Here is a 13,299-nt window from a genome sequence, read left to right as displayed (position 1 = left end):
GAGTGGAATTCCAGCCCCCCTCCATTGCATGCTGATGCGGGAAGCAGTGGACACATAAGAACTCATCTCTCAGGTGTTCCCAAAGGCTCGTACATCAACAGGGGCAAAATGTCCTGGTACAGACCACCTTGGCTGCATGATTGGCTTTGAGAATTCCAGGCTAGAATCCTGTCTGCTAAGTTCCAGGTCCATTTCTCTTTGGGGCCGTCAAGTGTCCAACTTCTTGAGTGAGACCCAGAAGTTTGCCATTAGACTCCCGCGTCCTGTATCATACTCATGAGGACAGCAAATGTCAGCGTTGGTCTTCAGAGTAGATCTGAGACATTTCCCCAAGAGGTGACTAGAAAGTCATGAGGCAGTTGTCTCTCAAAATGTATTTGGGCCCCTTGATATCACAATCTCCTGAGATGCTTATTAGGAATGTAGTTCCTAGGCCATGTTCTAGAAACATGGAATTATAAGCCCTGGGGGTGGGCCCCAGGAATTAACATTTTGGACATTCTTCTGCTTCACGTAAAAATCCTTTTGAGGGGCAGTTGCTATTTATTTATTTAATTGGGGAGGGGGGTGCCAAGGATTGAATTTAGGGGCACTCAGCCACTGAGCCACATGCCCAGCCCTATTTTGTATTTTATTTAGAGATGAGGTCTCACTGAATTGCTTAGTGCCTTGCTTTTGCTGAGGCTGGTTTTGAACTCAAGATCCTCCTACCTCAGCCTCCTGAGCCGCTGGGATTATAGGGGTGCACCCAGAGGCAGTTGCTATTTACATTGATAACAAAGCGTTATATCAAAGAAATTCATCTCTACTGTAAAAGTTTCTGGGATCAGCCAAACAGGGTTTCTCAGCCTTAGCCTGATACTTTGAACTAGATAATTCTTTGTAGTAGAGGGGTATTAATGGGTAGATATAAGATGTCCCCCTAAAACTCCTATATTAATGCAGGAGTGTGAAATGATTGGATTGTGAGAGCCATCACCCAGTCCATCCTAGTTTAAATGGACTTATGTGGGGTTGGACAAGTGGGGTTGCCTGGAGTTGAGTCATTGGGTGTTTGCCCTGAAAAGGTGCATCTTCCCTTAACCCCTTCCCTGCACCCCCTTCCTCCTGACCCCATCATGAGCTGAGCAGCTTCCTCCGCTGTGCCCTTCCCCCGTACTGTGCTACCTCATCTTGGGCACAGAGCAATGGAGTCAGCCATCCATGGACTGAGACCTCTGAAACTGTGAGCTCTAAATAAAGTATTCCTTCTCTAAGCTGTTCTCGTTGGCTATTCTGGTCACGGCAATGCAAAAGCTGACTAAACAAGGGGCTATCCTGTGCATTAGGATGTTTAGTGGCATCCCTGGTCTCTAGATGTCTGAGACCTCTGAAACTGTGAGCTCTAAATAAAGTATTCCTTCTCTAAGCTGTTCTTATTGGCTATTCTGGTCATGGCAATGCAAAAGCTGACTAAACAAAGGGCTATCCTGTGCATTATAGGATGTTTAGTGGCATCCCTGGTCTCTAGATGTCAGTAGCACCCTGCAGTTGTTGTGACAACCAAAAATAGAAAAATATCTCCAGACATTGCCTACTATTCCCCAGAGAAAATATATCTACCCTTCAAGGGGGATTTTGTCCTGAAATCTGGCCTCATAAGGCAAGTGTGTAACCATTCTTGGAATGACCACCCACCAGGCTCCACCAGGCTGGATTCTGGCTCTCCTTACCATTCTCCAATTGTAAATGGGGCTGCAGCTGGTCGGGTGCTCGCCTCCTTCCCCATAGCCCACCTTTTCAACTAATCCCTCTCCGTTCCTGACACACTGCTTGCATGGCCCCTTTTGCCTGGCACCTACACAGGTAGGGGCACAAGAAACCGGACTATGAACTATGGACAGGCAGAACAAACCTACCCAACCCACAAGTGTGACAAGGCTCCTAGGAGGTGATAAGAATTCTCCTTTTCCAACAATATGAAGTTTATTTTTTCTCTTATTATAAAGTAAACATGGTCACAGAAGAAAATTTGGCCAATATAGAAAAGTATAAAGAAGAAATAAAGGTCACCTCTTATTCACTGTTGAGAGGGCCAATGTGGACAGGCAGGAGGCCTCCCCCTAGGGCTATTATTAGCACCCTCACTGATGTGCACGCAGGAATACCCAGGCAGGCAACACGGGACCAAGGACAATAAAAAGCATTCATTCTTCCAAGTTCATTTCTGCTTTATTCAGATCCAGGTGACTCAGAGGCTTCAGGCAGCCTATTTTGTAGGAGAGTGAGCACCTGTTCCCCAGCTCACTCTTCCAAGAACCTCCTCCTGCAGGTGGAACATCAGAACTCATCCTTTATGTCAAAATGGGGCTGATCTTCAGGCTTGAAGTCCAGGTTGGGGCTACCGTCCTCATTGAGAATTCTCCGGGCTGTGTAGCCAACGATGGGGTATTTGGCCTTGTACACCCTGGTGAATACATCGTCCAGGGATTCCAGCTCCTTGGCTGTGAGGCCCGTCTTGGGGAGAAAGAAACACAGGGGTGGGCATGAGTGAATCGTGTTTGGTGTTGGTCTTTCTCCAACCCTGTTTCACAGCGTTCCTGACACCCACATGCAAGAGAAAAAATATCTTGACGAGCCACATAGTGTGTGGGGATGGGTTATGGTATGGGGAGAGCAATGGCTTCACCATTTTTTGCTGTTTGATGTGGGAATTAAAGACCCTGTAGAGAACACCATCCTGGGTGGGGTGTGCTTTGGTACAGCCTGTGTCTACTTTCTCTGTCCTGATTCCTCTTACTGCCCTCTCTACTCCTCCTGCTATACATTTATGTATGTTTGCTGCTAAAATTTGGATCTAGAATATCTCTTTACAAAAGGTCCATGTGTCAAAGTCTTGGTCTCTGGGGTGATACTATTGGGAAATGGTGGAACCTTTAAGAGGTGGGGCCTAATGGGAGGTCACTGGGGGCATGACCTTGAAAGGGATTGTGGGATCCCAGCTTCCTTTTCTTTGTCTTTTGCTTCCTGGCCCTGAGGTAAATGGTTTTGCTCTGCCCCATGCTCCTGTCATCATGTTCTGCCTCATTACAGACTCAAAAGCAATGGGGTCAGTTGATCATGGACTGAAACCTCTAAAACTATGAGTTGAAATAAACCTCTTTCCTTTATAAGTTAATTATCTCAGGTGCTTTGTTTCAATAACCCAAAGCCAACTAACATATTTCCCCTTTTCTTAATTTCTTGCAGCTCAAAAATTGGATTTCATCTCAATGTTGATTTGATATTGAGCACATCTGGGGCAAATGACAGCCTAATTATGGGGATCAATTTTTTTTAATGCTATATTCTCCTTCACAAAAATAGGAGCATAGAGGGAGACCTTGCTTTTCAGTCCAGTTCATTCACTAAGCTACCTAGAGTTGTTGGCAGTGGGGCAGGTCTCAGAGATGAACAGCAAACCTGAAAGAGGCTGGGATGTGGTGAGTGTGAACTGTGAGAGGGATCAGGCTGCCAAGGGAGGCTGGGGCCAAACTATGAAGATCACTGAGTTAGATCACAAGTTCACAGGCGTTTGGACCTGATCTTGGGAGGTTTCTGAGTAGATGTGACACAGTAAGATAATCTACTTAAGAAAATGATTGAATACCACACCAAGTGGACTAGAGGGTAAACAGGCTAAATTTAAAAGCTCTGCTATTGCCCTCAGGGTTTAAAAAAAAAAACACGGCTGAGGGTATGAGGCATTTTGTCAAAATCCCATAATCTGGCTTACGATATCATGGGTGAGGTCTGCAGGATCCAGGGACATCTTGGCCACTCCTCTGGTGGAGTCCTTCCCAGTCAAGGCATTGTAGGGGGCTCCTCGTCCATAAAACTCTGTAGTAGGGAGGAAGGAAGAGTGTGGGTGTGCAGGCAGCACAGCCAGGAGCCTGCACATGGAGGCTTCTGAGGTCCCCAGTGCAAAGAAAGGCTGCAGGCCCGCAGACAGACAAAGCTACCGAAGACGGAAAGTCCAGCAGCCGCTCCCTGCCAGCAGGTGGGATTTCATTAATTCAAACATGGAACAAATCGCGCACATGAGCTGAGAGGTGACTTGGGGGGAAATGCAAAATGAAATTAGTCCTCTAAAAATATTACAAATGCAAACAAGAAAAAATATCTGGCCTCCTTAAATATTGGTGGATGCTGAGTCTATGTCTGGTCATCAGTTTGGGAATTAATCAAAAGATGAACCATTACAAAACTACTTCCATGATATCATTTGTAGTTACAAGTAGGGAAACCGTTATTAAGTGGCATAAAAATGTTCTACGATGCCAACTCCTTGCTAAGGAATATTTTTCTCACTGCTTCATTTAGAGTCAACCATCAAGTTTGAATCTGATTCTATCAGCAATGGGAAGCCATGGGAGGCTTCTGAGTAGGAGCATGACGTTAACAGGAAAAAAAATCTGTTGATGTAAAACTCTGACAAAGATTAACTCAATTCTGGTCATTTAAGATGCAAGGAAAAGAACTTTCCCAACATTGTCTTCCTTTCCTCACACCTCCAGGTACCCACTCTGACTCCTGAGATCCCCCAAAATAAAGACTTAAAATGCCAAACCACTTACCCTTTCCAGAAGTGACATCAAACACCACCCCCTTCACTGCCAAGTAGATAGGTTGATCTTCCTAGAAAGTAAGGGAGAAACTGTGAAGGGGAAACAAAGAGCCCAGCTCTTACAGGACGAGTTAGTAAAATCTCTTCCCATCTGTGCAAAGAGCAGTGGATACATCACAAAGCCTGGCTCTCAGCAAGCTTGCCACCTTCCCCAGCAATGTCATGCCTGTTCGCAAAACCTTGGAAAAGTCACAGCATCATGACAAGAGCACTGCAATCCCTTCCTTAAAAAAAAAAAAAAAAAAAAAGGAATTGGAATAACTTCTTGCAGATAAAAATTCAAAAGAATATTAAATAATAAATGATTTAAATCAGTCCAAATGTCCCCATCGTCCATGGACATACATAGATACAACCAGTGTAGATGATCTAGTTTATATTTCAATTTTTGTAGGCAACATTTTTTTCACATAACATTTCCACATATTAGAAAAATGGCTGTCACTTAAACAGCTCCACGGGGCCCTATCTTATATGAGTGACACTATACCATACACCTGCTTGTGTAGCTAGTCTTCTCTCTGGGGCATTTGGGTATTTCCATTGCTTGGAACTATAAATGTGAGCATTATGAATATCTTCCTATAAATTACTTTGTAATTTGTCAAGTTACTTCCGTGAGGTTTATTTCAACATATGGAATTCCTGGGTCAAAGGACACAAATAAATTCCTTCAAAAACATTAAAACATATGACAGTGGCAGAAATGTGCAAGCAATGCTGTTTGTCCACAGTTCTACTAACAACGGGTTATGTACTTTATTTTGGCTGTACTAGTGGCTATAAAATGTTACCTTAGAAACTGTACCACCCCACCAAAAAAAAAAAAAAAGGGAATAATACAAAAGCACAGGGAATGGATTTTCTAAATTCCATCGAGTCAGCCTCAGGCTAGGGTGACTGTCATGGTGCCATGTCACCAAAGATCAGGTCTCTCTTCCATCTCAACCCATCAGGGTACAGATGAGCCAGGAGGCTCAAAGGCCCGGTGAAGGGCGAATTGCTGCTGGGTCTCAGGATCTTTGGCTGCTTGGCTTCTCTCTGGGGCAGCCGTGGTGGGGTCCTTGCTCCTGTGGAGCTCACGGCTAAGTGTTTTTTGACCACATTTAACAGGCAGAGGAGGTAAGCAACTTACTCAAGGAAACGTACCCCACTGCCACATGACTTGTCAGGCCTCAATCTCTCTAATGTCACACGGGGACCCCACCTTCCTACCCTGCAGGAGTGCTGGAGGAAACTGGGTATGTGAGAACTCCCGGCCCAACATGGGAGCTCAGTAAATGGTTGGCTTTTGTTATTCCATAAAGACAGGCCTCAGAACTTCCCTGACTTTGTTGACACTTGTTATACTTCACCTAACAAGGGTCATTTAAATGGAGTAGCTTCACGTGGCAGCAGACTGCACTTGTCATTGTGTCAATTTACCGCCCTTCCTTCACGGTGATGACTTCTTGTTCCTCAGCTTCAATTGCTTCTCAAGTGGAGTCATGTGTTTATATCAATTTCTAAAATACATTACAGCTATAATTACAACAGTTCGTCATATTTTCCATTCTGTGGACTTTTCTTTGATATTTTTTCTTTTTCAGTGTGCAAAGAGTCATAGAAACATAATAGACATGCTATAAAATCATGCATTTTGACTGGGTGCAGTGGTGTATGCCTGTTAATGGTGAGGCTGAGGCAGAGGATCACCAGTTTGAGGCCAGCTTGAGCAACTTAGTAAGACCTTGTCTCAAAATAAAAAGGACGGGTGGTGTAGCTCCATAGAGCACCCTGGGGTTCAATCCCAAGTACCAAAACAAAACATACATCTTTATCACTAATGTTCTCCACTTCTTCAACAGTGAAATATTTATCTTCTCGTTAAACTACATACTGAAAGCTAGGGGAAGTCATAGTGAAGGGGTAGAAGGGTGTGTTTAGCACTCCTAGGGACGTTGCTGTGACACAGAAGTGGCAGAGGTGAGCAGAGGAGCGATCTTATCAGCTAAACACCAAGTGTGTGGTGCGGAATAATCTGTTAGCTGGAATCCACTGACAACAGGGCTCTCAGTATAGATTCTCAGGTCTGGGAAATGACAACCAAGAGGGCAAAGGGTAGGCAGAAGCCCTGGGAGCATAAATAAGAAGAAAGGAGAAGAAACGAGAGACGTGATAAAGATATGCATTCATCACCAGCTTCACCCCATGGTCTCTCCATCCCCTCATCTACCCGGATAGATGAGATCTTTTGTGCCCATTTAAATGACCCTTATGGATGTCCATTTTGGAGACATCATTTTATCTGTTTATGACTATAGCAGGTCATAGATAATACCAGGAGGGTTGTCTTTTTGCCAACAAAGCAAAGTAGGAGTCACCATGGTGTCACAATCCAAGTGCAAGTTTTCAAGTGAAACAGGCCTGGCTTTGAGTTGTGTTGCCATGGGCAAATTATTTAGTCCCTCTGTGTCTCCGTTATCTCCTACATAACAGGAGGATAATAAAAGTCCTGACTCAATGGGTTAAGATTCACCAAAGCAGGCTGGGGTTGTGGCTCAGTGGTGGAGCGCTTGCCTAAAACACATGAGGCACTGGGTTCGATACTCAGCACCACATATAAATAAATAAATAAAGGTATTATGTCCACCTACAACTAAAAAATATTTTTAAAAAAGAGAAAAGATTCACCAAAGCAAGATATGAAAGGCCATTAGCAGTTCAGGGAAATAAATGATACTTTCCTTTATCATCCTCTAAGTTTTAAATATTGTGAAAGCAAAGAAGAATCAGATAACCAAGTGGAAGATCACAGAGTTTCCTAAAGGAAAGTATGTTGTTGTTGTTTTGTTTTTGTTTTGGTATCAGACATTGAACCCAGAGGCACTTAACCACTGAGCCACATCCCCAGCCCTTGTTTTATATTTTATTTAGAGACAAGGTCTCCCTAAGTTGCTTAGGACATTGTTAAGTTGTGGAGGCTGGCTTTGAACTCGAGATCCTCCTGCCTCGGCCTCCCTAGCTGCTGGATTGCAGGTGTGCACCACCTTGTCCAACTGTTCCCCCCCCCCCCAGTAATTCCCAAGTGACAAGGACTTTGGAGGAATTTGAAGTTGAAACAGGAAGTGGCCTTGAAAACAATCTATCAACACCTTCATTTTGCAGATGAGGTTAATTGGGTCCAGAGAGTTGAAGTGACTTGTCCTGAGTCACAGAGTGAACAGAAGGGAGGCAGGACCTAGAACCCAGAGCTTAGGGATCCAACGTTCAGTCCACTCTCTTGCCCTTCCCACCAGATGGCACACCTAGCACAGAAGGCACTGGCCTAGCTCTAGGAGAGGAACACAGTGTCCCAGGGAATTCACCCAGGACAGACAGGTAGTAGGTGAGAGGGACCCTATAAAAGGAGACCAGGGCCTTCACTTTGCTTTTGGGTCTTGGGTTTGCCTCACGAGCTAGGTTTCTTCCTGTGGTCAAGCAGGGGTCAGTGGAAAGTGCCATGACAGTACCACATTGTGGGGACACAAAAGCAGTAGAGCAAACAGCCTTATCCCTCAACTGGCCAATGTTTCAGAGCCTCCAACACCCTCAGACTCTAGACCAGAGCCTGAAACAGAGGAGTTCCTCACTGGTGACTCTTTATTTATTTATTTTTTGTTGGGGGTGGGAAGTGCTGCAGATGGAGCTTTTTGGTTTTTTTTTGTTTGTTTGTTTGTTTTTGTTTTGAAGACAGGATCTTGCTAAATTTCCCAAGCTAGCCTCGAACTTGTGATTCTCCTGCCTCAACCCATGAATAGCTGAGATTATAGACATGTACCACAGTGCCTGGTTTTGCATGGGTTTTTTTTGTGATTTTTTTTTTTTTTACAGAAAAAAATTCTTGCCCTCCAATCATCTAAAATCATATTTTTCTTTTCTTTCTTTTTCTTTTTTTTGTCTTTTTCTTTTCTGGAACTGGGGATTGAACCCTGGGATTCACACATGTGAGGCAAGTGCTTAACCACTGAACTACATTCCAGTTCTAAAAAATGTGTATTTCTCACCACAGAGGCATTAGTAAACTATTTCTGGGTCGTAAGATGAATTTAATGATTTATCAACAGCTTTTTAAAAAAAATATTTTTTTAGTTGTAGATGGACACAATACCTTTATTTATTTATTTTTATGTGGTGCTGGGATGGAACCCACTTGCAAGGCAAGTGCTCTGCCACTGAGCCACAATTCCAGCCCCTCAATAGCTTTTTTTTTTAAGAAAATGAAATAGGAATTAGTAGGAGAGTTTGATTAGCTTTAATAATAAACTAACAAAATAATAACAGCTAACATTTATTAAGGTTTATGCTAAACATTATGCCAAGCTTAGAAGCACTTTGCGTATCACTGTCAATTTTTTTTTTTTTAGTACTGGAGATTGAACTCAGGGACACTCAATCACTGAGCCACCTCCCAGCCCTATTTTGTATTTTATTTAGAGACTGGGTTTCACTGAGTTGCTTAGTGCCTTGCTGGCTTTGAACCTGTGAACCCGAGCTGCTGGAATTATAGGCATGAGCCACTGTGCCCAGCTACTATCTCATTTAACTCATTATAACCATAATCATTGTGATAGTGATCTTTATGTTGATTTGGATAGGCTACTGAACCCAATTATTTGATTAAACACTCAGTGAGGTGTTGCTATGAAGGTATTTGGAAACTTGGTTAATATCTACCATCAGGTGACTTTATACAAAGGAGAGTATTAGGTAATCTGGATGGGCTTGATCTGATCAGTTGGAAGGCTTAGAACTTTCCCTAAGAACAAGTCTGGGGCTGGGGATGTGGCTCAAGCCGTAGCGCGCTCGCCTGGCATGCGTGCAGCCCGGGTTCGATCCTCAGCACCACATACAAAAAAAGATGTGTCCGCTGAAAACTAAAAAATAAATAAACAAATATTAAAAATTAAAAAAAAAAGAACAAGTCTGACCTGATCCTTGGAAGGAAGGTCATGAGGAAGAAATTCCTGATAGCTTGCCCTACAGATTTTTGACTTTCCTAGCCAGCTCCCATAATTGCATAAACAATTCCTTGCAGTAAGTCCTATCCCAGGGGCTGGGGAGGCTGAGACAGGAGGATTGAGAGTTCAAAACCAGCCTTGGCAATGGTGAGGTGCTAAGCAACTCAGTGAGACCCTGTCCCTAAATAAAATACAAAATTTCTGCTGGGGGTGGAGCTCAGTGGTCAAGTGCTCCCAATCAATCCCCGACAAAACACCCCAAGAGTCTTTCTATCATCCCAGGTACTATTGTTGTACCCTCCATTTTGAACTGTCTTTCCTTGGATTCTGTGCTGAGGGTCCCCAGGACCACCCCACATATGGAAGAACTCAGCATATGGTTGTATTCACGGCTAGAAGGGGAAAAGAAAGAGGTAGAATCTGGAGTAATCTCTGTGCAGACTTCTTTAAACTCTCTTCTTCCCTTGATACACCCTTCCGCCAGCAACACAATGCAGCCCCCAGGAGCACCATGTTGCCCAGGGAAGCCCATTAGAGACTCAGCACCCAAGCTTTGTATTGGGGGGCTGGTCTGAGTGCTGCTGCATACAATGTTCAACATAAGCCACACTATCCGTATGCACAGCAGAGGCAGGTAAGCCACCCTTACCATCAGGGAGGGGTGGGAACATAGGAAATCCAGACACCTACCAAGGGCCACCCTTGCAAGCTGGCCTTTCTAGAGTGCAGGCCTGCCATGTTAACTCTTTTCTAAACAGATTCCCTGACTCTGCACCCAAAGAATGCATCTCTGAATACCCAGTCACATCCTTGCTGTGTCTCCCTCTCTATGTCTTCATGGACCCATAGTTCTAACCAACCTTTTAAAACCTGATGCCCAGGGCCAGGATTCCAAGTCCCCCTTAAAATCCTAGTCCATCTAAAACCTACTAGGTCAGAGAGTTTGAGCAAGAGAAGATCCAGCCACTTCCTGCTCTACCATTAATGGGTGGCATGCCTGTTTCTATAAAAGCACTAAATTGGTTTCCCCAGCTCTGAAATGACATTATACTATGCTCTCCCCACCAAACCTGATGTCCTGACCTCCCCCTCTAACGTTGCCCCGCCCCCATGGCCCTTCTGAGTACCACCTGGTTCCCTCACAAGGCACGGGGTCCCCCAAACCTGACGGGCAGGTGGTTGTGAGTTTCTGGAGTCCTCCACACTACTGGGTGAACTGGATGTGGGAATGTGTGTGTTGGGGGATTTTGTCGCTAACCCGTTTCCTGGTCTGCGCTCACCCCTGGCTCGGGCTCAACCTCAAGGGCACAGACACTACTTAGGTTTGAGGAGTCAGCTGCAGAGGAGGCCCGGGATCTAGAGGCAGGAAAAGCCTGGATGGTCCCTGGACCTGCCCCAATCCCCACCTCACCCAAGGAACAGGCTTTCCTTCCCTCCCTTCCTCACCTGCCATTCCCCAATGAATACCAGAGTGACCGCCACCAGGTGATGCTAACATTAGAAACAAAGTTTTGCGGTTTGTATACAGACCAATAGCTAACAGGCTGGCTCCAGGCGGTAGTTCCCGGGGAAAGGGAAGCGCCTGAGAGGGAAGCGCGGGCCAAGCAGGGCGCCCGACTCTGGAGGACTCGCCCTTACCCGGGAGAGAGGAGGCCCAGCCCGCCGGCGCCCAGCGCGGGGCTCGGGCTCCGGGAGGGGGCGCCCGCCGCGAGCCGCGCGTCCCCACGGCGCCTCCCGGGTCCCGCCTCCCTCCCCACCGGCAGCCGCGGCCCCGATCCCTAGGCCCGCGCCGCGCCCGCCTACCTCCTCCCCGCCGTAGCGAGCCAGCTCCTCCTCGGTGAAGAGCCGCACCGGGGGCCCCCGCTCGGCGGGGCGCGGCGCCTGCCCAGCCTGGGCTGCGGGCAGCCCCGGGGCCAGCGCCAGGACCAGGGCCAGCGCTGCCAGCGGCCGCAGCCGCCACCCGGGCGCCGGGCCCGCCATGGTGAGCGCGCAGCGCTGGGCGAGGAAGGCCCGCGGCAGAGCCCACGCGCTCCCGCCCCGCCGCCTGCCCAGGGCCGCCCCGAGGGCGGGGACCCCCCAACCCCCGCCTCCCTGGCGCTACTGCTTCTTGCAGCGCAGCGGGGCCTCCCGCCTTCTGGAAACTTGGGAAGTAGGATGACAACCCCTGCTCCTTACCCCAAACTACCCACTGAAAGTTAGCACACAACAGATGTCAGTGTAGCTCCTTCATTAGGTTCACGAATGACACTTATCAGCACCTAGGCTGGTATATTTAAAAAATAGAACCCCAATTTTATTAAGTCGCTTTTACTTCTCCCTTTCCCCCCAACCCCCTCTCCTTTCGAGTTGTGTTTAAATGTTGAGTCCCCAAAGGGATTTTTGCAAAGGGTAGGGCACAACACAAGCGTGTAATAAAAGGTAACATTTGTACAAAGCTAAGGTCACTGAATTATTCAGAAAGTATTTTTTAAGGTCCTTCATGTACCATGTTACTGGTGACCTATCATTGGTTAGGACAGACCCATGCCTACCTGGAGCTTACATTCTATAGGCAGTCATGAAGTTAGCTAGGTAAGTAGTATGTTAGGTAATAAATACTAGGGAGAAAAATAAAGCAGGTCAAAGGAATTGGGAAGTGGGAGTTGCCGCCTTAAGTAGGGAGGAGTCTGTATAAAAATCTTCTGGAGGTGAGGGAGGGAGCCCTGGGGGAAAGAGCAATCTCTGCAAAGGACCAAGTCCTAAATGCTGAAGAAGGAGAATGCCCTACCTCCTGGAAGAACAGCAAGGAGGGAAGACCGTGGGAAATGAGGTCCAGGAGGTAGCAGGGTAAGGTGACTGGGTGGAGGTGCAATCTATGGAACCTCACAGTGTATTTTTAAAATACATGGTCTTTTATTCAGAGTGAGTGAAACAGAAGAATAAATTGAAATGTTAATCAAATAACTCTGGCTATTATGCTGAAAATGGGCAGAAGCAAATAAGCCATTGCAATAATCCAGGCAAGTGATGATTGATAGCTTGATAGCGGCTTGGACCAGGGAACATGGAGAGAAGTAGCTGGATTTTGAATTTGTTTGGAAGTTGTGGCTAATTGGATTCTCTGGCCATTGAGATAAGGGGTGTGAAGGACAGAGACTAGTCATGGGTGATTCCAGGGTTTTGGGCCTGAGCAGCTGGAAAGATGGAGTTGCCAATTACTGAGATAAGAGAGATGGTAGGAGGAGCAGGTTTTGAAGGGAGACCATCAAGATAAGTTTGGGGCTTTTCAGTTTGAGATACATATTAAACATCTAACTGGAAATAGCAAATTGGTAGTTGAATATATGAATCTGGAATTAGGGGAGAGTAATACATTTTGGAATCATTGGTGCATAGATTATATCTAAAAAACCACAGAATTGGATAAGATAGCTAAGGAAATCCATATGGGGAGAGAGGAGGCGAGGACCAAGGCCTGAGCTCTTTAAGCCTGCCAACATTTGGTGGTTGGAAGAACTGGCAAAGGAGACCACAGAAGGGCTTACTGTGTCAGGTACTGGTTCCAGCACTTTTATGCATATTAACTCATTTAAACCTCACTATAGCTCCATAATGTAAAAATCATTATTATCCCCCATTTTTCAGATTCTGAAACTGAAGTGCAGGGACCTAAAGTATCTTGTCCAAGGTCACATA

General features: G+C 45.9%; 1 protein-coding gene across 1 annotated transcript; it reads right to left on the bottom strand.

Moving 5' to 3' along the window:
* Positions 1–2,189: 2,189 nt before the first annotated feature.
* Nenf (neudesin neurotrophic factor) lies at positions 2,190–11,619 on the bottom strand. The gene is made up of 4 exons (XM_046438491.2): positions 11,428–11,619; positions 4,596–4,656; positions 3,755–3,858; positions 2,190–2,496 (listed from the first exon to the last, which is right to left on the bottom strand). The coding sequence occupies exons 1-4, from the start codon at positions 11,602–11,604 to the stop codon at positions 2,320–2,322; spliced, it is 519 nt and encodes a 172-aa protein (XP_046294447.1). The 5' UTR covers positions 11,605–11,619; the 3' UTR covers positions 2,190–2,319.
* Between the last annotated feature and the right edge of the window lie 1,680 nt (positions 11,620–13,299).

This window comes from Marmota monax, unplaced genomic scaffold (assembly GCF_021218885.2).
Source record: "Marmota monax isolate L192 unplaced genomic scaffold, Marmota_monax_Labrador192_F-V1.1 WCK01_AAM20220418_F8-fsc00118, whole genome shotgun sequence".
NCBI lineage: Eukaryota > Metazoa > Chordata > Mammalia > Rodentia > Sciuridae > Marmota > Marmota monax.
This window is presented reverse-complemented; position numbering and strand designations above follow the sequence as displayed.